The sequence below is a fragment of the Mastomys coucha genome, unplaced genomic scaffold (genome assembly GCF_008632895.1).
Source record: "Mastomys coucha isolate ucsf_1 unplaced genomic scaffold, UCSF_Mcou_1 pScaffold7, whole genome shotgun sequence".
NCBI classification, from domain to species: Eukaryota; Metazoa; Chordata; class Mammalia; order Rodentia; family Muridae; genus Mastomys; species Mastomys coucha.
This window is the reverse complement of record NW_022196913.1, coordinates 61,442,485-61,469,984: the sequence shown is the minus strand read 5'-3', so window position 1 is coordinate 61,469,984 and position 27,500 is coordinate 61,442,485. Positions and strand designations below refer to the sequence as shown.

Sequence of the window (27,500 nt, the reverse complement as noted above, 5' to 3'; positions counted from 1 at the left end):
CCCCTTGAACTCCTAAGCCTGACTTTCTGCTATTATATTTTAAGTTTGGGGGAGGGGGGTTTCCAAGGGAGTTAAATAAAGAGAATGCACAGCCAGGTATATTAATGGAAGTTCATCTCACTAATTTGTCATTTGAAGAGCATTAGCGAGCAGCGGGTGTGTGCAGGTGAGAGTGTGTGCAGACACGGGCTTGGGTCCAGCTTTCCTGAATCAAGGAAGAAAATAGACATTTTGTTCTTCATTCCCCACTGCCATCACCAACAGGGACATGGCCAGGAAGGCCAGGGTGAAGCCAGTGAGTTCTTTAAAATGGGAGTATTGGGTTACATCATTTCTTAGCATCTTTATCCTGTCAGCAAGGGCTCCTGTGTCCAAGGGCCTTTGCGGCTGATTAGCCAGTTGATTAGCTGGCTTTTATGCTTTGTGAGTGCTCTGCTAGGTTGTGTGCCTGCTGAAGTCTCAGGCAGCATCTGTCTCTTCAGCAGGTAGGACTGAGTAGAAGTCAGCACCATGGCTCTATCAAGGAGCTGTACAGCCTGGTTAAAGGTGTGATAGGAGAAGCTGCTTCCTCATCATTGACCTTCATTCTTCAGCTATTGCCAGAATCAGTTCCAGGGATCAGACAGGGAAAACCAAACAGTTCTAGAATCCAACCAGACGTCTTTACAGTGTGCAGCCCACCAGTCTTTCCTGCCACACAGCTCCTGCTGGATAGGATGTCCAACTATTTGTAGGTACTCCCCTCCCCACCCCCAAAAAGCATCTACTTCCCTAGCCTCCATCCAGAAGAACAGGGTTTCAGCAGCTTTGAAGAATTCCCCAGTCCACACGGTCCAGGCACCAACCAAAAGAGAACCGAGGGCCCAAAGGGCTCATCCCCTGCATTTGTTTCTACCAGAAAACAAGCCTTAGACACAGGAAATCACAATGCAACTTTCTAGTCGTGGTGATGGAAGGAGCATGTGTGTCTGCTCCTCTTACACTTCTGCCACCAAGTCCCTAGGGGCAGTCCAGCAGCAGGCACCTGCTGGGACAGGACTGGGTCATGCCAGAGACTGCTCACTCTGTTGCTGTGCACAGTCTGAGTCCTGCACTGTTAATCTTCATTTAGGTTTTAGCCATCATTTTTAATCTGTGTCTCTCCCCACTAGGAAATGAGTAGCCCTTAAGGGAAGGCCCCACGCTTGATACCTGTTTTCTCTCTGTCTCCTCTAGTTCCACATAGCCGGCACTCCAAACAGGCTCATGGCATGCACCATGATCCCGTGTGGGTCCTTCATGAACCCTTGCACACATACCTGCCAAGAGTCAGCCAAGGGGCTGGAGAGATGGCGCAGTGGTAAGAGAGCTTGTTGCTATTATAGAGTATTAGGTTTGGTTCCCAGAATCCACATGGCAGGTCCAGATCCAGGGGATCCGATACTCTCTTTTGACCTCTGAGAGGACCAGGCACACATGGGTCACAGACCCATGGAGGCAGAAACTCCACAAAAATAAATAAATCTAAGGAAAAAATGACAAAGAATCCATCAAGTCGCTCAGGTTTCCCACTAGGAGAATTCCTTGTCCATCAGTCCCATAGATCAAGAACTCCCTACAGAACAGGTGCTGTTTGCTAGATGTGACATCAGCCATCACTTACATCACCCACAGGCAGGTATCTGGTTTTTTCATTCTCATTTTATAGAAGAAACAGAGACACTAGTCAATCAACCACCAAAAATCTGTGGCATTGTGACTGAGACTGAGTGTCAGTAGGTCAAGAGATGTTTTTCCTATGGTTACCGCAATAGCATCTGTGCGCCTACACACAGCTCCAACAGAGCCGCCAACTTTTCCAGGAGAGTAGAACTCAAGCCCAGCACAGGCCAGACACTGCCTGTTCCTTTTCCCCTTAGTGGAAACCCTCTCTTGTAAAAACCCAGCATCACCTAGTACTTCTTTAGCTCCTAAATGAAGGGTGGCCTCACACTGATTTCAGACTCCAAAAATAATCAACTGTCATAAAAAGGAAGATACTTGAGCCATAGGTTAGACTTCTGCTAGTTGGGTTTTGTTGCTCTTAATTTGTTTTAAATGTGTTCATGTGCATGTCTATGAGAGTATATGCCACTTGGGTGAAGGTACCCATAGGAGCCTGCAGAGGGTGCTGTCTCCCCTGGAGCTGGTTACAAGTTATTTGTAAGTTACCCAATATGGGTGCTGAGAACAAAGCTCAGGTCCTCTGTAAGAGCAGCAAGAGTCCCTAAGCCCCCAAGCCATCTCTCCAGCCCTTGATTTTGCTTTAAGACAACGTCTACTCCCTAGGCTAGCCTGGAACTCCCTATGGAGCCCAGATTGCTCTCAAGTTCCTGATGTTCCTGCCTCGTCCTCCCAAGTACCAGATCAGGCTCATAGCAGCTGCTATGCTCTCACTCACAGACCTCAGTGGTGATGGAGTGGCTTCAGCGCTTTTCCAGGTCACAACCGTGTACTGTAGGTACGGCGAACGGTGGCCCCGAACCGCTCAATGCCCCAGCAGTAGTTATAAACCTAAAGCTGTAACCTTGACTAAGCTCTAACAATCCCAGAGCTGAGAGCCCTTACTGATTGGTCTTTTGTCTTCTCTTGACTCATCAGTCAGGCTTGTGGAAAGCAGTTCTTCCCTGACATACTTTGCTGTAGAAATTATCTCTGTGGGTAAAACAGAAAAACACACACACACACACACACACACACACACACACACACACACAAATACACTCAGACACATACTTTCACACAGTGACACATTCATATACACACTCACATAAATATATATACTCACATACATAAACACATACTCACATAAATACACATTCATATTCACACATAAATACACACACATACACACTTATACATTAATACACACAATCACACACATAAATACACAAACATACACTCACTCACACACAAAAACATATACACTCTCATATACATAAACACACACACACAACACATACTCATACATAAACACACACACAGCACTGGCAAACCTTTATAACCCCACTACTTGAGGCAGAAGATTGCTATGAGGTTGAGGCCAGCCTGTCTTTCAAAAAAGAGATGAAGAAGAGGAAGAAGCAGGAAAAGAAAAAAGGGTGGAGGGAGGGGAGAGAGGAGGAGAGGAGAGGAGGAGGAGTGAGAGGAAGAAGAGGAGGAAGAGGAGGAGGAAGAGGAGGAAGAAGAGGAGGAGGAAGAGCCTCTGAAATGACTGGCTCTCATCTGCCAATGGCTTACCCATAGGGATGCTTTTGAGTTCAGAAGAAGGTCCATCAATCCCTAATCTCACCTTCCCACCCTACTGCCTATATCAAGTGAAAATGGAGACCAGAGTAGCTTCCAAATCAGTGCATGGCATTGTGAGGGTTACTTCTTGTTGCATTCTGCAGTAAACAGAATCGTTTTTATGCTGAAAGAGGGACCCCCACAGCCAGCTTAGGCTAGAGGCAGGTGTCTGGCCACTGGAGAGATGGTAACTGCTTTACTCCACACATGGCTTGTCAGTGGGAGATCCCATGTACAGCCCACATGGAGATGGCCGGTGAGCTTTTAAGAGCTGTGTCTTTCTCAAGTGTCTTCATCTTTCTTTGATGGACCTTCTGCAAGACACCCTTCTGGTAGCCACATCTGCTCCTCAATGCCTCCTCTTCCAGTCACCATGCTCCCTTGCTGCCTATGAAACCGCAGACAGGGACAAGACACTATGTTTCGACTACTTGGGAACAATTTGACAAATCCTTAAGGATGTCCAAGGTCAGATGGTTGGAAAATAAGTCTCTACGATGGTAATATCCATAGCTAAAATGTTGAAAAATTCAAACTAGAAATCTGATGCGTAACAAAGCAAAGTGCAGCATGGCATAATTCAGACACAGCTTGATCCTACTGAACTCGTACGAGATACTCTGTCCTCCCATCCTACATTATCAAATTAGCATATTTAGTCCCTACTGTCAAAAATACCACAAAGTCAATAAATGCAGTTATTTATATATAATAACTTACAGCATTAAAGTATATAGAAATGTTATTCAGTAGGTGTTTGTGGGCCTATGGTTGTCAAACTAACATCTCTCTACCCCTCTGGAGTTGTTCCTAGTTTATCTCATGGTAACATACATGTGCACACTGGTGACTTTGAACACACTGATGTGTCACTCCTAACACGTGGCTCGGTCATGAATGTTTTAAAGAGATAAAAACCAGCTGCATATTAAAATTCCAACAGATGTGTCCCATGACATCCAAACAATTATAAATCATGTTATCCTGACAACGAGAACAGGGGTGCTTACTGACTAGATACATCGGAAGAATATCATCTAAGTATCTGATGTACAAACATTGTCTGAACACAGCTGCAATCCAGGGAGTCTTGCCTTAGAGAAGTCCCTGTGGATGACATTCAGTCAGGCCAATACCGGGTCTCCCAGGTGACATTCCCTCCGGGACTCCTAAGTGAGATAACACATGTGAGTCAGTTAATCAGCCACTGGTCATGACTGAATCCACCCTAGAGAAGGAACTGAGCAGTTAAAGAGATTCCCCTCCTTTTCAGTATGCCTGGCGGAAGGGTCAGACTTGGTGAGAGTGACAAAGGTGGCCTATCAAAGACCCCTGGGATCTCATCAGCACGATGAACTTTAGCTGGCGTGTCATTAGGCAGAGAAGACGCCTCTAATGCTTGCTCTGTGGGAAGGCAAGTGAATTCAGGGTCATTCTAGACTCAGTGGGAACAACCACACCGACTAACAGGCCATAAGGAGGAGCCACTGAATTTTAAGACAGCATCATGAAGCCTGTGTTCTATGAACATGCTGATGGAAAGTTATAAATGTTTTGGAGACAGGTTTTCCCTATGTAGCTCCAGCCAGCCTTCAAATGGTGACCCTACTGCTTTACCCTACATGTTTTTCAAGGGAGGAAAAAAAAAAAAGCCCCACATGACTGCCAAGCAAATAATCCCTGAGTTGAAAATGAATCAAAAAGAAAAATGCAAAGATATAAATATCAAGTCGTGTCAAACTTTATGGAAGTGCAGCTAAAGTAGCATCAGGAAGCAGCACGCGGCTCTGAGTAAATACAAGAGAAATGGGAACGCCCGTCTAAACCCAAGCAAGTGAGTAAAGCTCCATGTGCGTGTTTAAGCTGTAGGTCCTGGTTAGATACCGCTTCCTCAGATGGGAAAGGCAGAAGACCATATCCATGAGGCTGAGGGTACCAAGGTCGACAGATGTAACCTGATCGTGTGTCTGTGCATTCTATTCCTTTAGCCCCTTCCCCTGACACTTGGAAATAGAGAAAGGTCTACTGACCTTGGAAGTCATAGGACATAGGTTTGGTTAAACAGCTGCTCATATGTAAGTGCAAGAGAAAACATCTACGTTCCTTCCAGTTTCTGTCCAAGATGGGAGAGTCTCGGGCTAAATTGTGGTTTTATGAATCAAAGCAATGTGCTGCAGAGGACCTGTAGCCACCCGAGCTGTCATTTTAACATGTCCTGTACACACTTTGTCTCCAGCTAGGACAAACCCTGAGGAGCCCTTTCATGAAGTTTGTAGCCCACGCGGTGTCTTTTACCATCTTCTTGGGACTGCTAGTTGTGAATGCTTCTGACCGGTTTGAGGGCGTTAAGACTCTGCCCAATGAGACCTTCACAGACTACCCCAAACAGATCTTCAGAGTGAAAACTACGCAGTTCTCCTGGACAGAGATGCTCATCATGAAGTGGGTCTTAGGTAAGTCAGCTGCTCTGTCTTTCCCGTCTCTCTAAGACGACATAAATATTACCTAAGACTTGGTTAAGTTTCTATTGCTATGATAAAGATCTTGACCCAAAGAAACCTAGGGAGGAAGGGGTCACTTGGCTTACAGATTCTGGGTCAAGGCTACTGAGGAAGTCAACGCAGGGACTCGGGACAGGAACCTGGACAGGAAAACAGAAGTGGAGGCAATGGGGGGGGAGGGGTGCTGCTTACTGTCTCGGTCCTCCTGGCTTACTCAGCTTGCTTTGTTTCTGTCGGGAAGGACCACCTGCCCGGAGGTGGTGCTGCCCACAGTGGACTGGAACCTTCCACATCAATCATTAGTCAATGATATCTCCTACAGACTTACCCACAGTCCAGTCCAATGGAGGCATTTTCTCAATTCAGAGTCTCTCTTACCAGATGATTCTAACTATATCAAGTTAAAAAATAAAACCAAAAAACCAAAACACACACACACACACACACACACACACCCCGACACAGAGAGTAAGATTTTGAAGTCAAGTCCTGGTTCCACCTCCTAGTCCCATGCTTCCAGAAATAAGACTCAGGCTCAAGTTATATTTACAAACACCTTGGCCATATAGCTAGGCCCTAGTCTGACTAGACCATAGCTAAAGGTAACCCACTTATTTTAACCTACATTTGGCCACATGGCCGGTTACCTGTGTCCATGTGTCCATCTCCTCATCTTTTTGGGCTCCTCTCCCTGCCTCCTTCTCTCCCAGAATTCATTCTCTTCCCAATGTCCCACCTCTATTTCCTGCCTAAGCCATAGATACGCTAGAGGTTTTTTAATTGACCAGTGAGGCATCCATACAATACGCAAGATGATCTCTCTACTGGAACAGTGTTATTTGTTTAAATGAATGTGCTAAATGGTTGTGAATTCCTATCTGTGCTGATATTTTGTGCTTCCAAGGTTTGCCACAATTGCCTAGGAAATGGCTTCCAATGCCTCCCATTTATTACTGGAAATGGGAAAAATGCTATTGATTTCTTTTTTTCTAACAATGAAAACTACAAATCAGTTGACAGGAGGAAAATTGAAAACTTGCCAAAGCAATCATCAGGGATACAAGAAGTGAACAAAATTTTAATAAGCTGTAAACTTTATACTGCAAAGATCTGAATTTAATGGGAGATATTTCCAGTGAAGTAAAAGTTTTAAAAGAATTGAATTAATGTGCAGTAATGAGCGTTGATCAATTAATTAAATTAGTTTAACAGTTATTCACTCAGATTTTCCTTTCCTGACAAATTTTAATATTTGTGTAATTATTATATTTATAAGTACTAAGTAAAAAACATAATCAGGACCAACGTGTTTGTGCCATCAAACAGCAAAATCATGAACAGATATGTAAAAAGATTACACAACACATGACTGGGTATTGATATGTAGTCCAAGAAAGTTTCAAGAGCTAAACCACCAGAGAGCATCATGGCTGCCCAGCCTGGGGAACCCTGGGTAAATGGACCCAACACTATGCCACAAAGCAGGCACGCAGAGCATCGTGGCTGCCCAGCCTGGGGAACCCTGGGTAAATGGGCCCGACACTATGCCACAAAGCAGGCAAGTGGAGATCGTGAGAATGTGCTGACCCGGGGCAGTCAGGACAGCATGTCATGCTTCCCAGGGACATGTGATCAACTGGCAAACCTGTGGCCAAAGAATTATTTACTCAAGTCATGGACACTAAAGTTGAATAGAGAATGCGCAGCAGCTTAGTGTGGGTTAGGTCTGTGGCCTTTTGCAGTTCAGAACCTACCCCAGGCCTCTCTCACATAGCCCCTTAACATCAAACACTTTATAACACCAGGCTCTTTTAAACATTCACATTCAGAATTTATGAGTGAAAGTTTAAAGTGTTTACAGTGGGAGTCTCTCACTCACCCCACTTTCCCACCTGCACCTGTACAAGACAATCCCTTTCTTTAAACAAACAGTTACTTTAAGCTAAACTTCCTAGGCCTCTTACAGCTCCTCCTAGGTGTCAGGGCCTTAACACAATGAGGCAGGTGTGTCTCCACCTCTTACAGCTCCTCCTAGGTGTCAGGGCCTTAACACAATGGGGCAGGTGTGTCTCCACCTCTTACAGCTCCTCCTAGGTGTCAGGGCCTTAACACAATGGGGCAGGTGTGTCTCCACCTCTTACAGCTACTCCTAGGTGTCAGGGCCTTAACACAATGGGGCAGGTGTGTCTCCAGATGGTGGCTCTCAATATTTACACAACTTGATTTCCACCCATCAGAGCAGAGTGGAGTTTTCAGGACTTGCTCATCTGAAGACAAGAGCCACTCACTCACAGTGGCCTCTCTCTTGCCTTGTTCAATACAGGAAAAAAAAAAGTCTTTGCTTTCTTACTAGAGGGGAGAAACTTGCGGAATGTTTATTACAGATAGTTTTTAAAAATATAAAACTCAAGAGAGGAGCAGAATGAATCCATATGTCTGTCTCTCATCTTGAATAATTAGGGATCCATGGCCAATCTGCCCCCTTCTCCTTTTCCTTCATTCCGTGTTATTTTGAAACAAGGTCTGGGATCATGAAACTTTCATCTGTTAAAAAAAAAACAAAACCTGTATTATTTCCAGGTATAGAGTGGTACACACCTTAATCCCAGCACTCTGGAGGCTCTGGGAGTTCAAGGCCAGCCTGGTCTACACAGTGAGTTGCGACCTAGTCAGGGCTATGGAGAATATCGCCACACAGTATAGTCTGTTTTCTTCTTTTTCTTTTTGATCCCACACCCTCACGGGTTTGTCTGCCATGCCTGTGATCCCACCTCTCACGGGTTTGTCTGCCATACCTGGGAATCTTTTCACCCCAGGATGCCTGGGAATCTTTTCACCCCAGGATGCCTGGGAATCTTTTCACCCCAGGATGCCTGGGAATCTTTTCATCCCAGGATGTCTGGGAATCTTTTCATCCCAGGATGCCTGGGACTCTTTTCATCCCAGGAACTTTTTTGATCTCAGATATACTTCTCACTTTGTGAAATTTATATTCTTTTCATATTTCTCAATTCTTTTTATATCTTTATATCTCTCATTTCCTTCCTCAGTGTGCCTGCATTTCCCTATAAATCCTTGAATATATTGTCTATATTTATGGTGCTTTTTAAATTCTGTCACTTTTGTGTAACTTCCCCTGATTAGTCTTTCTCCTAGCAGTTGACATTTATCAACACCGGTCGATGAGTACTTCACAAACTGTGTTGTTGAGCATCCAGGTTTTGTTGCCTGAGCCATTTCTCTTGCTATAACAGAAAAACTAAGGTTGGGCAACCCCTAAAGCAAACAGGATTATTTTGCTCTTGGCTGTGGAGGGGGGTGCCTAAGATAGGGCGGCTGTGTCTGACAAGAACCTCATGGTGGAATGTAGGGGATAAAGCCGAGTGAGTGATTTCATGATCCCTGCCTTGCTTCAAAATAACACAGGGTGGACAAATGGGAAACTGGGTAAGATTGACCACAAATCCTTAGTGTGGGAAGGCAAAGCCAAGTATGTGAAATAAGATCCCAGAGGCAACTTCACCTCATGATAACCTGGTCACCAATCCCCACAGGACCAAGAAGCCACTGATGTGAGAAAAACACTAACCCACATCCATGACCCAGTTGGCCCCTGATGAACCCAACCTCCCAACACTGGCACATTGAGCCCCTGTTCTGGTATGGACAGCCCATCTTCAAACCACAGCATGGCCTTCCTTCTAAAGACTGGCCTGACGCTGACTGGGTATTGCGCATTTGTGTATCACATGAGTCATTTGTCAAATTTTGCTAGCGGGCCTCTGGAGAGCTGAGTTTACCATAACTGCTTATTTCTGTGCTGTAGAACTCAATTCAGAGATCTTTACTAGAAGCCCCGGGTGTCAACAATACCTTTCAGTTCTGGGTGGTCAAAGCTCAAATGTCTCCCCACGAAGGTGAGCTTTCTGGCTGTTGTATGTGGAATTCCACTCCACGTGCTCATGGCTTGGAACTCAGCCAGGAACCCGACTTAAACATCTAGAGTCCTGGTTCCTTTTGTGTCTGTGCTTGTGGGTTTGTTCTCAGGCTTGCATGGCACCCTTCCCTCAGAGGCTGTCATAGCACATCGAATCACACCGTCCCCTCCAGCCAGTGACCCTGCTGCTATGCTCTGGACTCCCTCTGGAGCACTGCAGATGGACCATGGGCTTCCAGAAAGGATGCCAGCCTTCCTATTGGCATATGGGGTCATGCTCCAGTGGTGCCTCTTTCTAATGTCTGCAAATGCTTCTTCATCTTATTTAAAATCTGGGAACAGAAATGAAGACACATTCTCTAAGGCAGACACAGAAACCTTTATCAGAACTAAAAAGGCGGGGCCACAGTAGCACACGCACGTGTAATCATGGCAGCTGAAGCAATGTGAAGTCATCTTGGGCTATGGAGGAAGAGCCTGACTGGGGGTGAAAGAGGGGGAGAAGGGAGACAGACTGAGAGAGACAGAGGGAGTAAAAGGATATAATTCCTCTATGTCTTCCTACATCTAATCAGTAATCAACCTTCTGTAAGAGGCAAGTGGATCCCTCTCCCATCCCTCTCCCTTCCAGTCTTCAGATTCGACCACAATAGCTGAGCATCCAGGCAGCATCTTCTCCCCTACCGTAGTAGTCTGAAAGCGTTTTAGCCAGAAGGGGTGGCATACCCTGAGCCTAGAATTGGTAGCAACTTGGACATGTTCCAAACAATTGTTTCTGAGATCTTCCCCCTTGGAGAGAACAGATGATGGCCGCTGGATAGAGGCTTTGTAGGCTTTAATAGATGCTATGTCACAAGGCTTCAGTGTGTCTAAGAGTGCTGGGCTAAGAAGGGATGGCTGTGGGACAGGGGCAGAGGCAGGGTGCCAGTCCCAACATCCCTAGAGTAAGTTGGACATCAAGTGGCTAGTGAGAACAGGTAGAGTCAATATCTACTGCTGAATTACATGTGACGTGTGAGGAAGAGAGAACTGTTGGGGACAGTAACTTACAAAGTGGTCTAAAAGGAAGTCATTCACTAGGAAGGGAAACATGGGAGTGGGGGGAGGTGTTTTGGAGGAGAAGAAGAGAGATAAATGAAGACTCCAGTTTCAGATACATATTATAGAATTTTTTCCAAAGGACAAAGATTTCTACCATCTGGAGAGAACCAGAGTATATCAGAAACTTGAGAGAAAAGGTCAAGTAGTAAGTAGTGTGTGCATATGAACCTTGGAGGAGAAGCAGGGGTGGGGTCAGAAACAAATTTGAGCACGGCAGTATATTCAAGCAAATTATCCCATCACTCTCATAAACTAGGGATCCAGCCTCAGGGCACAGAAGGCTAATGCTTGGGAACATGAACATTGTCTAGCCAAGGAAGACACAAAGAGTAGCGGGCCACGAGCCAGAGGAAGGAGCCAGGGAGCGCTGCCCATGGAGCATAGAATGCTGAGTCCTGAGGTTTGGCCATCGAGAAGCAAAGCTCCTAAGTAGATGGCAGGAATGAGATCTGGTGTTCATGTCTGGGACCTGAGCCATGGGCACTCTGTCATTCACTGTTACAGGGGGCAAGGTCACATTGAGGGCGTGAAGTAAATGGTGTACTTGATACACTGATGGAGGTGTGTTGATGGTGTTGGTTGGTATTTTCTATTTCATTGCCTTTTCTTGAAAGATACATCTAAATGTTAGGCCTTTTATTAGGTAGTACTTCACCAGGCACTAGGGAAGCAACAGTAAATATGACTAGTGTAACCTTGCCCTAAATACCTGCTGGAGCTCTTTAATGATTGCAAAAGTCATGACTTTGAAAGATCTGAGCCTGGTTCTTCGTGGTCTCACGCCTTGAGAGCCAGCATCTAAGCCACTCAAACATGGAAGTGCACGAAGTAGCCTTATCCCCTGCTGATGTTCCTGGCCTTCTGCCCCTGTCAGAGCTAAGAAAGCCTTTAACCAGATGCGCAAATCTCCTGTCCAGAGACACACCAGCATAGCTGTGGTATCAGAGCCAGCTGGCTATAAAAGGGCACCCGCCATCGTTCCCTCCTTAGCAAATGCAGCTCGAGAGGTAAAAAGAACCTTGGGGTCTTGAGCAAGCCCAGCCTGCTCCTCTCAGGATGGAGGTCTTACCACTGAGAGGTGAAGGGTCCTGTTCAGATCTCCTGCTTCCGCCCTTCCCCTCCCCCTTCCCATGCCTCAACACAGGAGTGAGAGTGATCCATTGAACCCATAATCACCTCTCGTCACGGTCTCAAAACTTTCATAGCTATCCATCTCCCTCACAGTGACAGCTAGTGACATCACACCAGCCTAGGATGCCCTCAACTCTCCGATCCCTCTGCCACCACCATCTACCTCATTCACTGCGTCACCTCCCTCCACTGTTCTCCTTGATGGTTTCTGCCCCCGAGCTCTTTCCCGCGCTGTTCTTCCTACAGGGGTCTACGTGGTTCTTGCTCATTTGTGTCCATTTCTGTTCAGGTCTTTGTGTGAGAAAGATCCTGGGAAGGGACCCCGGGGCCTCACGTGCACTAGACAAGCAATCTACCACAGACTCAGACTCCCAGCCCCCAGCCTCACAAATGTCTTCTTCAGATGTGGCCTTTATAAACCAACCTACTTCAAAGCCCGAGTCCTCTTCCTCCTGGCCCCTTCTCTTTCTCCCTAACATGGAGCACTGACCAGACCATATGCCTGACTGTTTATGCAGCCACGAGAATGTGTCACTGACTCACGCTCTCCACAGGGGCCATCTGGTCTCCTCGGTGATTTCATTCGGTGGTCATACATCATAGCAGTACCCTTGGTTGCCTACCGCAGTCCTCCTCCTGGGCATAGTATCCTCCCCAGCATGCGCTGTGGGTGGTCATACATCATAGCAGTACCCTTAGTTGCCTACCGCACTCCTCCTCCTGGGCATGCGCCGTGGGACAGTCAGAGTCTGAAGGGCATCCTCTGTCTCTCCGAATGTTTCACCAAGCTATCGCAAAATACAAGAAAGTTCCCGCAGGGGGAATCAACGCCACGGAAACTAAGGAGACGGCATCAGAGAGAGAGACTAGCACCCAAGAGAACACAGCATGGAGGGCACACCTGAGAAGGAGGGGCAAACTTCCTGGAAAGGCATGCCATCTATGGAGCTGCTGAAGGAAGCCTTTGCCGTGAGCCACAGCCCAGCCGGAGGACAGTCAACAGCTGTCGCCTGGCTTGGCATTAAAGCAGCGACTCCGGGGTAGCTGAGAAGCCTGGACGATAGTCAACTGAAAGAACATCTCTAGAGATGCCCCTCAGAGAACTGCGGTGTTCCAGACAGCCATTAAGTCCAGAAGACTCTCCGAATGCGGGGATCCCCCATCTAGGAACCTTTTTGTGGAAGACTTGCTCTCCCTAGTCTCAGAAGAACCTCGCACTGGTTGGTGTTTTTTCTTTTTCTTTCTTTTTAAAAGTTTTTTCATTACAGTTGTTACTCATTATTCCATGGTGGGATAGACATGCACACATGTGAAAGTCAGAGGGCAACTTGCCAGAGTCTCTTCTTTCCTCTTACTGTGTAGGTTCTGGGGACAGAACCAGTGGCCAGGCTTGGCACTCACTGGCTGAGGCAGTGCTCCAGTCTGCTGCTGTTTTCTCCCATGCTTGCAAGAAGCATGGAAATTCCCACTGATGGGATGAGGTGCAAGCACCAGGACAGCACCACATATATGCAAATACCATAAAGAGGAAGAGCCGGGCACTGCCTGTCCGGAAACCATGCTGGCTTGTCCCTCTCGCCACCTGCTCTCTCCCGGTTGGCTTTCAGTTCCCACACCAGCTTCCTCACCACAACCTACCAGGATTATAATCGCCGAGGGCAAGGCTGAGTCTGAGCTCTGGAATCACACCTCCAGATAGTCAAGAGGGAAAACCATACAGTCCTGCATCCGTAAACTTCTTCCTGGTTCTTAACAAATTCACTCTTTTAATGGAGGCTTTGGGTATTTAGCCAGAGAGTCCAAACACATCATCCATGGTGGTTTGAATATACTTGGTTCAGGGAGTGGCATGATTAGTTGGTGTGGCCTCAATGGAGTAGGTATGTCACTGTGGATGTGGGCTTTAAGACCCTCATCCTAGCTGCCTGGAAGTCAGTCTCCCACTAGCAGCCTTCAGATGAAGATGTAGAGCACTCAGCTCCCTCCTGCACCATGCCTGCCTGGATGCTGCCATGCTCCCACCTTGATGATACTGAACCTCTGAACCTGTAAGCCAGCCCCAATTAAATGCTGTCCTTCTAAGAGTTGCTTTGGTCATGGTGTCTGCTCATAGCAGTAAAACCCTAACTAAGACAATTATGATTCATAAGAGTAGCAAAATTAAGTTATGAAGTAGCAATGAAAATAATTTTATGATGGGGGTCACCACAATATGAAGAACTGTATTAAAGGGTCACAGCATTAGGAAGGTTGAGAACCATTACCCTAGACTGACCTTTTCTCCCACATTCCCATGGCCACTACCTGGAACACCCTTCCCCCTACACCTGGCTAATTTCTCATTCCTTCCATAAATTCACCTTTCCTGAGTCTACAAATACACAGCGGGCACTCTGCTTGGTCCTATGTCTGTGGTATGGACCCTTTATCCCTGTCTCCATAATCAGAGTTAGCTGTACTGCCAAGAGGCAAATGGATATCTATAGCTAGCATCATCATGGATGTTTTAGCCCCAGTTTGGTGCCTGGACCTCAACATCTGGTCAGTGGATGGTTTCTGACTAAACAGCTTAGGCCTGTCCTAATGCAGGCAATCTACCACAGACTCAGACTCCACACTCAACGGCCCAGTAGACAGCAGAGAGCCCGCAGAAGCCTGGACTGCTTGTATGCCTTTGGACAATTGACTTACCGACTTTGTACATGAGTTTCATCTTCAAAATAGGGATCATTACAGTAGCTCTCAATTAGGATGTTATGAAGAATCAGGTGGTATCCATACGATGCTTAGCCCAGGGCTGGGCACCTAGAAGAAACTGGACAACTGGCTGCTGCAATCAGAAGTCAGGGGATAAAGAGACAGATGAATTCTTGGTAAATTATTCATATCATCCTTCTGCCTGTCAAGCAAATAAACCTCGGAGATGCTAGCCCTGAGACAGCGTCTGGGTCTTAGGGGTGGACAGAGAGCTTCTCAGTGTATTTTCCTTCCTATGAGTTCACGGAACACCCTGTGCTGACCCAGTGCTGAGAAAGTAACTTAAGGGAATAGGCAATGTGAGACCCTGGGTTAGAGTATAAGGAGCCTCAGACTGTTTAAGAAATGTACACAGCTCTGTCTTGGAACACCTTGAAGGGAAGCCCTTGTGAGAGGCCGGAAGGGAGCCAGTGCCTTTCCCTCTGTCAAGCCCCTCTCCACAGACCACAGGCATGACTCAGACATTACGTCCATCAAGATACTGATGGCCTCTGAGGCTTCTTGGCGTGCCCTCGCCTTCTTCTCTGAGAAGCACCATTCTTAATTATCAGTGACCTTGTTCTCTGAGCTCCAGGTATCTGTGAGTAATGGGAACTTGGCCTGGAGGAATCTCAAGCACCAAGCATCCTTTACCCCCTTGGGCCCCTGAGCTCTAAACATTTCTGATAATATACTGGGTGAAAGATCTGGGGCTCAGCTCCAATATAATCCCATGTGCTCCCTAGAGTCTGGGAAGCAGGAGGCCCGGTTTCCCTCCCTCAAGTACTTCATTTCACTCGCTCCTGTTTTCATCGGGCATTCCAGATGCTCCAACCCTCACCCCATGTTACTTTTACTTATGGCCTTGGAATGATTTAAATTAACCTCTGTGATTAATATTCAAATCTAGGAAGACTGACAAGAACATCTGACTGTGGAATAATTTTCAGTGTCTAGTGAAAATAATTTCCATTTCAGTTTCATAGAGCTTTTGGAAGTTCCTCCCAAATGCAATCAAAATCCCATATCCCACCACCAATGAATGGTTAGCCTAGAACCTGAGCCCACTGTTAGCCAAATTAAAACTGATTAGCCCCCATCTACTGGGGCACTGGTAATTTTAATCTAGGGGAAGAGAAAGTAAAAATAAATAATCCATGTTTTTTCCCCTAGCCTGTGATGGGTTTTCTTTCTTTTTTTTTTTTTTAAAGATTTATTTATTTATTTTATGTATATAAGTACACTGTAGCTGAACAGATGGTTGTGAGCCTTCATGTGGTTGTTGGGAATTGAATTTTTAGGACCTCTGCTCACTCCGGTTGGCCCTGCTGGCTCTGGTCAGCTCTGCTCGCTTGGGTCCAAAGGTTTATTTATTATTATATATAAGTACACAGTAGCTGTCTCCAGACACACCAGAAGAGGGCATCAGATCTCATTATGGGTGGCTGTGAGCCACCATGTGGTTGCTGGGATTTGAACTCAGGTGGAAGAGCAGACAGTGCTCTTACCCACTAAGCCATCTCGCCAGCCCCCACTGTGATGGGTTTTCTAATAAGACTTTTAAATAGGCAAATAAAAGTCTATTCTGGCGTTAAGAGACCTATGGCGCACTGAATTACTGAACAAAGTCTGTTAGGGTATGCACGAGACATATGCTTTGTTTAGAAAAAAACATGCAAGGGCTGTGAGAAGTCCTTTAGACAGACCTGCAGGGGTTGGGGACACTTCTCGCTGTGGGAACTTCAATTTAATAATCAGCAAACAAAGATATGACTCTTCTACAGACGGTTGCTCTCAAACTACTTTTTGCCTTGGAAAAATATTTCAATCCTTTTATTTGAAGGGCTTTTTCCACCACCAAATGTTGATCCTACCAGTCCTTGGGCAGAGTCCCGAAGCCTGAAGACAATCAGCTCCTCACTGTCATGTGCTGCAGCCCTGAGACCCAGGCAGCCTCCCTCTGGACGACAGAGCCACCACCAATGACCACTGGCAGCAGCATCTTTGACTCTAGGCTTTTTCAGCAGCTGAATCCTCAGAAGAAGCCTGTTTTATAATATGAGCCTGTTAGTGGACTTAGTGTACAGTTGGGTGGCGGCGGTTGGGTGAGAGACACAGCCACGGGGGTGGGGTGGGGAGGGGGCGCTGTACCTCTGGTGTGGCACTCCACCTTAGGGTTATTATGCGCACACACACCGAGGGTGTCAAGACAGAAGTGAATCAATACCTTGTGACCTGTGTAGCTGCTCAGGTAAAAGAGTTGACATTTGAAAGTGCACTCTGTAACTCAGAGTCCTTCAAAGGATGACCTCTTCTTGTCAGAGGAGTCAGGAATGCCAGGAGTACTAGGCAATGGGAGGAAGTGACAATGGGAGGGAAGGGGTGGCAGCTTGGGGTATGTGACCTTTCTGGCACTGGCAGAACATTCCCCAGCTGCAGTCTCTCTGCATGGTGGGAATGTCACTTTAAGACTCTTAACATTAAAAGCAGAAGGTGTAAATACTGTGAACATTTCCAAGGTGGCCCCAGTACTCGACAGGGACAAGTCTAGAAGTCTACACACCAAAGAACTAGCCTAGGTCAGTGGTTCTCAACCTGTGAGTCATGCATGACCCAAGACCATCTGAAAACACAGATATTTATACCAAGATCCATAAGAGTTATGAAGTAACAAAAATAACTTTATAGTTGTGGGGCCTCCACAACAGAAGAACTATGTACATGGGTCACAGCACTAGGAAGGTTGAGAACCACTCCCTAGGCCATCTTCCAAGGATGTCTGGGAGGAACCTATAACATTTCAATTGTGTACCTCTATTTCTACATTGCTCACTATGTAACAACAGGGATGTATCTCTTTAAAATCCAATTCATTATTTAAAGGAACAGTGGAGGAAATCCAATAACCCTATGCTTAAACTCTCTGAATCAACCACAGAAAGAGAAAACCTTTAATTTAGGGGAACCCAATTCTAGATCACATGTGAGACCTTCAGAAATTCTGCAACCTCAATTCCCTTCCTTCCTAACTAACTCCATATTAAAGTATGTGAGTTCTGCAGCCTTATCTCCCACGTTCTGTCTCCACAGTCCGTCCATGGGCAGGAACCCTCTCCTCACTTTCAGAGATGGTTTACCTCATAAGGTCGGGGACAAAAATCCACGAGTGTGTTTTTGAAGGTGTTTCCGTCTGTCTGTCTATAGCCATCCCCCACAGGGATGATATTTCTGTTTCTACCTAGTTCCCATGGCATCTGCCAAGGTAACTGAAAGCTGGGCCTGGCCTTCTCCCACAGGAATGATCTGGTCGGAATGCAAGGAAATCTGGGAGGAGGGGCCGCGGGAGTACGTGCTGCACCTGTGGAACCTACTGGATTTCGGCATGCTGTCCATCTTCGTGGCCTCCTTCACCGCGAGGTTCATGGCCTTCCTCAAGGCCAGTGAGGCCCAGCTGTACGTGGACCAGTACGTGCAGGATGGAACGCTGCACAACGTCTCGCTTCCACCGGAAGTGGCCTACTTCACCTACGGTGAGTTACAGGGGGCGCTTAGCCTGGTCCCAGGACCTGGGCTTTGGAACCTGGCAGGGCAGACCCCACAGCTGTGCCTAGCACGCTTACAGAATGTAGAATTCGTCCGCGACTCAGAAATGGATGTTTAGTGTTTGGAAGGATGGGTTTGTTTCGGGGAGGTTCTTGGAACGTTTATGTAGATTTTTTGGTTTTGTTTTTAAAGAACCCCACCCCACGACGTGGGGAATATATATATATATATATATATATATACATACATATATATATATATATATATATATATATATATATACTGAAGTTTTCCCTCCACACTGAATCCTGTATTCCACACAAAGGTAACTTCTGATTTAGTTCAACATTCTTTCTCACGGTGAGACAGGTTCTGAAAAGAGACATCAGTACATTGAACATACAAGTTTGAAACGGGTTTCATGGAAGCTGGTAACACAACTTAAGGCTGCTGCCTCCAAGAAGTCTGAGGTCTACCGAGACGTCTACTTAGGTGACAGTGGGATTCTTGACTGCCCTGCAGAAAATAATTTTGGAATGAGCTATTATGAATGAGCGTTGGAGTTCATGAAGAAGAGGTTTTTGTAAGCAACCCTAATTAAGCTCCTCGGATCAGCCTCCCCGCAAAAGTCCTTGAAAGCAGGAGAGGGGCTGGTTTGGAAGGAGAGCAAGACAGGATAACATGGTGATCATGATCAAAGCCCATATATGTGCATAAAACACCAGGATGAGCCCGTTGTCATACACAACTAATATGCTAAATAACAAATTTTTTAAAAAGAGATTATGATATTATTTTGGGTATAGCCATCAAGGGAAAGATATTTAGGGAAAAAATATCATGCACCCAAGTGTGGGTGTGAGGTTCTTAAAAGAGTAGTTTTTCTTTACAGTAGCTGGTGTGTGTGTGTGTGTGTGTGTGCGCGCGCACAAGCCCTGTGTGTGTATACATGTGAGGCACACAATCTTGGAGGCTTCTGCAGTTGTATTTGTTATGCTAATGAGCATGAAGGAGGTCACAGGCTGGCTCCCAGGATGTGTGGGAGGAATGACAGTGGCTGAAGTAAACTATAGGTCACAACGAGTTGTATAATGGAATTAAAGTGTCTTTTCCACTATAATTTTAGGGTCTTGTTTGTGAGAATCCTGGAAATGTTCTGGTTTGTACTTTGTAAAGAGGCAAGGCTGTACCCAGAGGCCCGCCCCCACGCGTCATTGCTGTTGGAGCACTGATTGTTTAGAAATGCGTTTGTTTAGAAAGAATACAGGCAGCCTCTGAGGCTAATTTTTAAAATACTAATTCTTTGAGAGTTTTTTTTTGTTTTGTTTTTTTGGTTTTTCAAGACAGGTTTTTTCTGTGTAGCCCTGGCTGTCCTGGAACTCACTCTGTAGACCAGGCTGGCCTCGAACTCAGAAATCCACCTGCCTCTGCCTCCCAAGTGCTGGGATCAAAGGCGTGCGCCACCACAGCCTGGCATTCCTTGAGAATTTTAACAATGTCTTCTGATCAGATTCGCGCCAAGCCTCCCCTCTAACTCCTCTCAGACCCACTCCTACCTCCTCTAACTCCTCTCAGACCCACTCCTATCTCCCCAGACCTCACCCCAAGTTTGTGTCCTTTGCTTTTTTAACAAATTAACCCACATACTCTAGTTTGTGCTGCCCATGTATTTATTATTCCTGGGGGTGGGAGGGGCATCCACTGGAACATGGTCAACCCACTGGGAGCCATATCTATGAAGAAAATGGACTCTCCCTCACAGAAGCCATCAACTGTCCATAGCTCCTGAGGTGGGGGCTGGGGCTCATTCGTTTTGTTGATTTGGGCCATTCTGACAGGTGTGAGATGGGAATCTCGAAGAAGTTCTGATTTGCATTTCCCTGATGAAAAGGGCATTGGCTGTTTCTTTAGGTTCCCCAGCCATTTGTGTTTCTTATTTTGAGAACTCCCCACATAGTTGGGTACCCCATTTTTAACTGGGATAATTGCTTTCTTAATGTCCAGTTGTTTATAGTTCTTTATATATTATAGATATCAACCTTCCATCAGATTCATAGTTGGTAAAGATATTTTCCCACTCTGTAGTTTCCTGCTTTGACCAAATGACAGTGTCCTTTACCTTACAGAAGCTTTTCAGCTTTGTGTGGTCCCATTGATTAATGTTGATCTTAGTGCCAGCACTCACAGTGATCTAGAAGTCCAGGAGGTCTTTGATGTACCAATGAGTCAAGACCGTACCCCACAATCTCTTCTATCAGATCCCGGGTACTTGGCCGTATGTTGGCATACCTCCTGTGTTAATTGTGCTGGATCTCTTGACTCAGATTTTAACTAGATCCCACAGTGAGGGGTTCTTTTACCTCCCTTTATCTTTTTTCTGTCTTCCTTCATCTGTCTCTCTAGCCTACCTCAGTAGGGTTCTTATGATGTTACCAGACGCACAATATTATTTCTTATAAGAGAAAATCCTGGCCTTCAATTAATTGAAAATCATAGCCTGTATTTTTTTATTTTTGTGTATGGATGTTTTACATACATGTATGTCTGTGCACCCACATGCTTACCTGGTGCTAGCAGAGGTTCTGAGCCATCATGTGAATGTTAGGAATTGAACCTGGGTCCTCTGGAAGAGCAGGGCTCTTAACCACCAAGCCATCTTTCCAGCCCCCTGTTAGCTAATTTTGTCCCAGAGCTTTAAAATTAGAGAGAGAGATGGAGTCAAGTCTAGCTCCATCGATTACTTTCTATTTTTTTTTTTAACTTTTGTGTCTCCACTTTTCACGTGTAAGATAAGGATTAAAAACTCCTAAGTCAAAAGGTTTGTTTTGGGTTAAATAAAAATGATGCAGATTGAAGATGTTTGCATTATTCATTATCATAGTAAAAGCTCACTATAACAGTTGTTATCAATACTACCTCTTTTTAAAAAAAATCTCAATCATTGTACTCCGTGTTGTTAAAGAGAATGATAACAGGGTGAGGTACTATGGAGGGGGGTGGGAGTAGCCCTTGGGAATTGGGGGATGGGAGGGTTGGGGAGGAAGCTTGGGGATTTGGGGAGTGGGGGTGGAGGTGGTAGTGGAGGTAGTGGTGGAGGAGAGGTGGGATGTGGAGGCTGGTGGGGATACGGGTGGAGGTGGGAGTGGAGAAGGAGTTGTAGAGGTGGAGTGAGGCAGGGGTTAAGGGTAGGGGGATGGAGGTAGGGGTAGAGGTGGTGGGGGGTTGAGGGTAAGGGGTGGAGGTGACGGTGATAAAAGGTAGTTTAAGTATTAATTACTGGCACATATTTTAAAGGGTTTGAATGTCAAAAGTCCCTCCTGGTAGATGAAAAACAAATGTCCCTTCTAACCACAGAATGATGGGGTGCAGCTATGACCTTTAACGGTCCACATAATGCAAATGTGGGGAAAGACAAGCAAGCGCCTGTTAAAGCCACTGCCTCCTGGCCCCTGCTTCCAGCATTTGCTGGTTAACAAATGCAGGTTTTTCTTGAATCGGATACGTTTTCCGGTCTATGCTGCTTCAGTGCCTCAAGGAAAGATGGACACACTCTTCTTAATGCCACGATACAGGCTGCAGTATTGTCCCCGTGCTGACTTCTATTCCCCTGTGAGTTGTATTAGGTCCCAGCTCAGCCCACAGCACTTTATTGACCTTGCCTTTTCTGGTTCACCTTGGGCCCTTGGAAACGTCCCGGAGCTCTTGCTGCGCGCATGTGCTCCAGCTATGGGGGCCGAGCGCCCTCTTGTGGCGAGCTTGTCGGCGAGCCTTCCAACCATTTCAGTATCAAAAAAGTAAAAGGGAGGTTTCAGGTTGTAAAAAAGACTTTTTTTCTGATGGTAACAGCTCCAAGATGAACGTCCCTTTGTGTGAATCACGCGGTACCGTTTATTTTATGCCCACCCAGTGCTACTGCTGTGACAAGCCCATTCAGGCAGAATCGTCTGCACCGGAAGTCCAGCCTCAGCCTACAGGAACGTAGTTCCTAGAAACTGCAGCTACCTAGGAGCAGTTTTTACTGTTACAGCTGAGGTTGAAGGTGGCAAATTGAAGATGACATTTAATAAAGGAATTCATTTTAGTGCCTGTTTAATAGAAGAAGTCACTTCTGATTTTATGTGGAATGTATGTGTTATTTATCCATAGAGGGCAGCAGGTATTTTAGAAAACACATACTTTGACTTTCCTAGGCTTCTGAATTCTGACTTTGGTAAAAACTCAAGAGTCTGCATTATTGTATTCCAAATGTAATTTGGAATGCGCTACATTAAACTGTCAGCACAGCTCCCCTTACTAAAGGTTTCTATTATAATTAATTTAACAGAGCCTAGCTTTGAAAATAAAGCATAAAGTTCCTTCCCCCCCCCTCCATCTCCCGTGGGGTGCCGAGAATTGCCATGTAATATGCTCTCTATTTGCACTTACTGGCTCAGAAAAGGGCCCCATACCCCCAAATCCAATCTTTAAAATGGCAACAGTAATGTCTGCTCTACGGGGCTGTTGTGAAAATCACAGCTAATTTAGTGTGAGGGCTAATTTAAGTTTCTCAATGTTTCTCATTTAAGCTTCGTTCAGCAGTTCTCAACAGGGATGCTGTTAGCTTTGTCAGCAGGGCAGTTTTTACCATGTCGTGCAGTCTGGGGCAATATACCCAGGCACTGTGAGAGGCAGACACTGTCCGGAAGGGAGGTGCTGCCCTTGCCTGAGACTTGCTATCTGTCCTGACACGTAGGAGCCAGGCTGAGCGCTGTCCCTTAGATATTAGGCCTGCGGTAGGGCCCCAGTGGAGGCTCACTGAGCTATACTGGGGCTTGTAAGGCACCTCAGGCCCCAGGACTCACCAATAAACACCAGCATTGTCCCTCTAGTAGTGTGTGGCAAGCCTGTTTGACTGGTCACCCCCTTTGAGACTCTAGGTCCGTCAGTGAGAAAGGCTGCCAGCAGGCACTTTTGGGGTGAGGGGGACGGGCAGAGAGCAAGATTGTGTTCACAGGCAAACCCTTCAGATTCCTGGTCCCGGAAGCTGCTTTGTTCTGGCTTGTAGCTACCTGAGCATGTGGTTAGACGTCCGTTCAGTCACTTCACAGGCATTTATCTCTGCTCCTTACAGACCCTGCCCCGAGCTCTTTGCACGTGTGGCTTAAAGGTCGAAGCCCCTTTAGGCTGATGAGACTGTCTGCCATGATCACACACAGGGACAGCGTGGTTCAGGAAAGCCAGTTCTGATTCCTGCAGCATTTGTCATAACGGATATGCATGGGACACCACGGGAGCTCACAGGAGACCACGAGCCCCACCCAGACTGCTGGACTTATGGGCAGCTTCTGGAAAGAGATTATTCCGTAACTGAATCTCGAAGGATGATTGGGAATGAGTCAGGTCTGAAATAAAGTTCCAGGCAGGTGAGATTGCTCATTCCGAAAGAATGGTGTCTTGTGTGCTGAGATTGCCTAAGGGCAGAGAGGACAACAAAGAATGCTACTGGTGCCTAACAGGTGGAGAGATGGCTCAGCAGTACAGAGCAATTGTTTTGCAAAAGGACCAGAGTTCAACTTCTATTTACCTCTTCAGATGGCTCCCCACCACCTGAAACTCCAGCTTGAAGGCTTCTGAGGCCCCACTACCCTTCTTGGGTCCCCCCACACATGCAGACATAAAATAAATAAAAACAAGTCTTTAAAGACTCCTAACTGGGTGCTCTTCCAGAGCAGACCCCCCGTCCCCCAGCAAGTAACGTAGATTCTTTCCTTTCAGCCAGGGACAAGTGGTGGCCTTCAGACCCCCAGATCATCTCGGAAGGGCTGTATGCCATCGCGGTTGTCCTCAGCTTCTCCCGGATCGCCTACATCCTTCCAGCCAATGAGAGCTTCGGGCCCTTGCAGATCTCCCTGGGAAGAACTGTGAAAGATATCTTCAAGTTCATGGTCATCTTTATCATGGTATTTGTGGCCTTCATGATCGGAATGTTCAACCTGTACTCCTACTACCGAGGTGCAAAGTACAACCCAGCATTTACAACGTGAGTACCTGAGTACCGCAGCATCTTCCCTCCCAGAGGCCTTCTCTGGGCGTCCCAGGAATCCCAGGGTGTGGGGAGGGGCCTCTTGCAGACAGTTCCTTGCGGAACTCAGGTTTCCTTGAGGTTGGTGTGAGTTTTGCTCTCAGTGTTTTAAGGCTTAGGTTCTGAAATTAGAAGAACAAAGGACTCAAATTCTCACTCTGCTACTCAGCCAGCTCAGGCTGGCTGGCAACTGACGATGTAGATGAGGTTAGTCTTGAACTCATAGAGCTCTACCTGCCTCTGCCTCCTGGGTACTGACATTAAAAACATAAGTCACCCATACCCAGCCATTTCTTCTTTTTAAAATGGGTATGGCTCCGTTGCTTTTCTGTTACTATGATAAACTACCATGAAGAAGAACAAATGAAGGCAGGATCAATGAGTTTATTTGGATTTACAGTTTCAAGTTGGAGGGGCATCCATAATGGCAGGAGAAACATGGTCTCAGGCAGATGGATCAGTAAACTAAGAGATCATGTCTCCAGCCACGAACAAAGTGAAGAAAGAAAAAATTGGAGATAGGGTGGGCCTGTGGACTCTCAAAGCCCACCCCCGGTGATATACTTCCTTCAGCAAGGCTACAGTGCCACCTCACACAATGCCACCAACTGGGGACCAGTTGAGCCTCTGAGGGACATTTCTCATTCAAACCACCATATAGGGGTAATAATGGCAATGCCTGCATCATGACAATAGTGCGGGATTGGGTGACCCAGAAAATAAACAAGAAAGAGGGGTTGCCATTATGATTATTACAGCAATACACTTCCTCTATATTACCTAGGGACAGAACCTGCCAAACCCCGCACGCCGACATGCATGCTATTAGGTCCAGAGAGCTATAATCCAGGGGAAGAGAGATTGGGGGAGGAGGAAGTAAGCAGGCTGAGAGGGAAAAGAGGGACGAGGAAGGCGAACAGAGGCTGCTACCAGGCGTGCACCCTGCGCACAACAGACTTCTCCAAGGAAACAAGATGGAAACATACCATCTCAGAGTAGCCTATTGGAAAGACAAAGAGAACTAAGTGATCAGTCAGTCCTCTCCCATCTGCTGTCTCCTCAGTCAGTCACTACCTCCCCTAGAATCTAAGGAAGCTCAGGGGCTGAGTGCGGTCCACACCTGGCTGAGCACAAAGCAGGTGCTGCAGCTTCATGGGCCTCTGCAGCCAGAGGCAGGGTAGCACAATGGTGTGCCACACCCCACTCCACAGCCCAAGAAGAAAGGCACGGATCACATACAGCCTGTGTGCAAAAGATCCAAAACTTCTCCCAGAGGCCACCGGGAGCACTGAGCTGGATCTAGTTAACGGATATGGCAGAGTCTACACCCTGTCAGGCATCACTGGATGATGGCCATTAGAGGCTGATGGCCTCGGATCATCGGATATATCCGAGGCCGTGTGTCCCCATCGGTGTCAACAAAAAAAAAAAAAAAAAAAAAAAAAAAAAAAAAAAAAAAAAACAGTCCTCATCTTAAAGGGACTAAGAGATAGATTTGCGGAGCCATTTTCAGTGTCCATGGCAGAGAAGCACAGGCTTCGGTTTCCCCAGATTCCGTGTTCCAGCATGGAAGCAGTTTCATGGCATTGTATAGTTTCGCAGAAAGATCAAAACAAGTTTAAGATATATTGGTGTGGGTACATCAGAGAGGGGGGCAGGCAGGTTCGGTGAGATGGGGTTAGCTTTTCTATAGGCTAGGATGCTGTCTAAACCTCTGGGTTGGCAATGGCTAGTGGGCTGCTAAGTTAATAAGATAGTGAAAGGTTTTTTTTCTATTATCATAAGATGTTAGTCCTGATATAAAGATGGGCAAAGAATGGCTGTTCTTGGTGGCTAGAACGAGTCCAAGATAAGGTAGCCAGCCTTTGGACCAGCAGCATTCCAGTCTTTGCACAGAACTGAAATCCTAAGTGCCGATCTGTCTCTGCTGACAGAAGCTTCCGTCCAGGAGTTCCCGTTCACATCTATAAAGAGGGAACGGGGTCTGCCCACTTTATTCACAAGCACCCTCGCCCTCCACCACAGCTGAGTATTTTGTGCAAAGCGTCCTGGTGCCGTGTCTCCGGTCTCAGCCATTCTCCAGACCTATCAGTTCAAGAACTGCTCTTCACTAAGCTTTGGCCAGAATCTTGGGGGACTGGGAGACAAGTGTCCACCCACCCAGGGCAGCAGCTGAGACCAAGAGGGCTAAGAACCTCCTGACACATGTCCACAGATGGCATCTCAGTTTTCCAGCCACTTCAGATGACTGACTGGTCCCCTGGGTGGTCCCCGCTGTCACGAGGCCTCAGATGGCTCTGCTTCTGGAGAAATCACTCATCAAGAGGAGATATGCTATCTAAGAACAAAGTGGTTTGACCTCCACACCACTTACCTCAGAGCTGGAGTGGCACTGCCTGCTCAGTGGGCAGCCCCGCATGCTGTTGACTTACAGGTGGGAAACGTCTACAGAGAGCAGGTGCCAGGCCCAGTGCTGAGGAAGAAGGGAAGCCTAAGGGCTGCAGGCTGGGTGGAGGCAGCAGCACCTCAGGGGTCAGATTGGATTTCTATCCAATCTTAGCTGGGACTCACGGTGCAGCCTCGGGCATGAAATCCCCTGGCCCTGAATTGCTGCTTCTCTGACAGAAATAGGAGGAGGAAGACCAGCCTCACAGGACTGTTGTTAGGCTCCACAAAGAAGGAAGAGCCACGCAGTGCATAAGCCTCCAGCACTGGCAGTGATGGCGATGAGTGCAGTGACTGAGCAGGTGCTGTAGCACCCTCCCTGGACAGTGGCCTGGCTTACCGACTGGCTACAGCTCATTGTGTCATCAATCGGACCCCTTTTTATTTCTCCAACACCTGTTGAAGGAATGGAATAAACCTGACACCCAAAAGCGAATTTGCTCTGACTGGGCTGGGGATGTGTCTGTAGAGGGTTGGCAGGACAGAGGGACAGCAGGCCAGGACCTAAAGGCGTCCAGTCAGCAGGGACCACATCGTCGACAGCTGTGGGGAAGATGTCGGCCAAGAAGGAAAGGCTCCTGTGGTTTCCAGCCTCACACATCTGCTCCCATGGGCCAGGCACCAGAGATATCAGATATCAAACCACCCAGACCTTCTAGTGTGGGGACAAGGAGAAAGGGACAGAGCAGACACAGCCCAGAAAGGACCTCTTCCTCCTCCCCCTCCCCCTCCTCCTCCC

The 27,500-nt window shown here is 46.8% G+C and overlaps 1 protein-coding gene and 1 long non-coding RNA gene across 6 annotated transcripts in view; one reads left to right on the top strand and one right to left on the bottom strand.

Annotated features, from left to right (window-relative positions):
- Window positions 1-27,500, top strand: part of Trpc7 (transient receptor potential cation channel subfamily C member 7) — a 127,000-nt gene that overhangs the window by 70,558 nt on the left and 28,942 nt on the right. For 3 of the 4 annotated variants that reach the window (XM_031358881.1, XM_031358880.1, XM_031358879.1), the window contains 3 exons: window positions 5,543-5,759; window positions 18,009-18,242; window positions 24,010-24,274. In XM_031358881.1, the coding sequence (XP_031214741.1) occupies window positions 5,543-5,759; window positions 18,009-18,242; window positions 24,010-24,274 (716 nt within the window). Of the gene's footprint in view, window positions 1-1,273; window positions 1,340-5,542; window positions 5,760-18,008; window positions 18,243-24,009; window positions 24,275-27,500 lie in introns of those variants that run through there. The other variant, XM_031358882.1, reaches the window with a different exon arrangement.
- On the bottom strand, window positions 8,158-18,314 carry LOC116082073. 2 transcript variants are annotated; one of them, XR_004115157.1, is made up of 5 exons: window positions 18,084-18,314; window positions 16,587-16,758; window positions 14,668-14,806; window positions 12,520-12,764; window positions 8,158-8,351 (listed from the first exon to the last, which is right to left on the bottom strand). It is a non-coding gene; the product is annotated as an uncharacterized LOC116082073 (long non-coding RNA). The 2 variants fall into 2 exon arrangements; XR_004115156.1 differs by having other exon boundaries at window positions 12,684-12,764.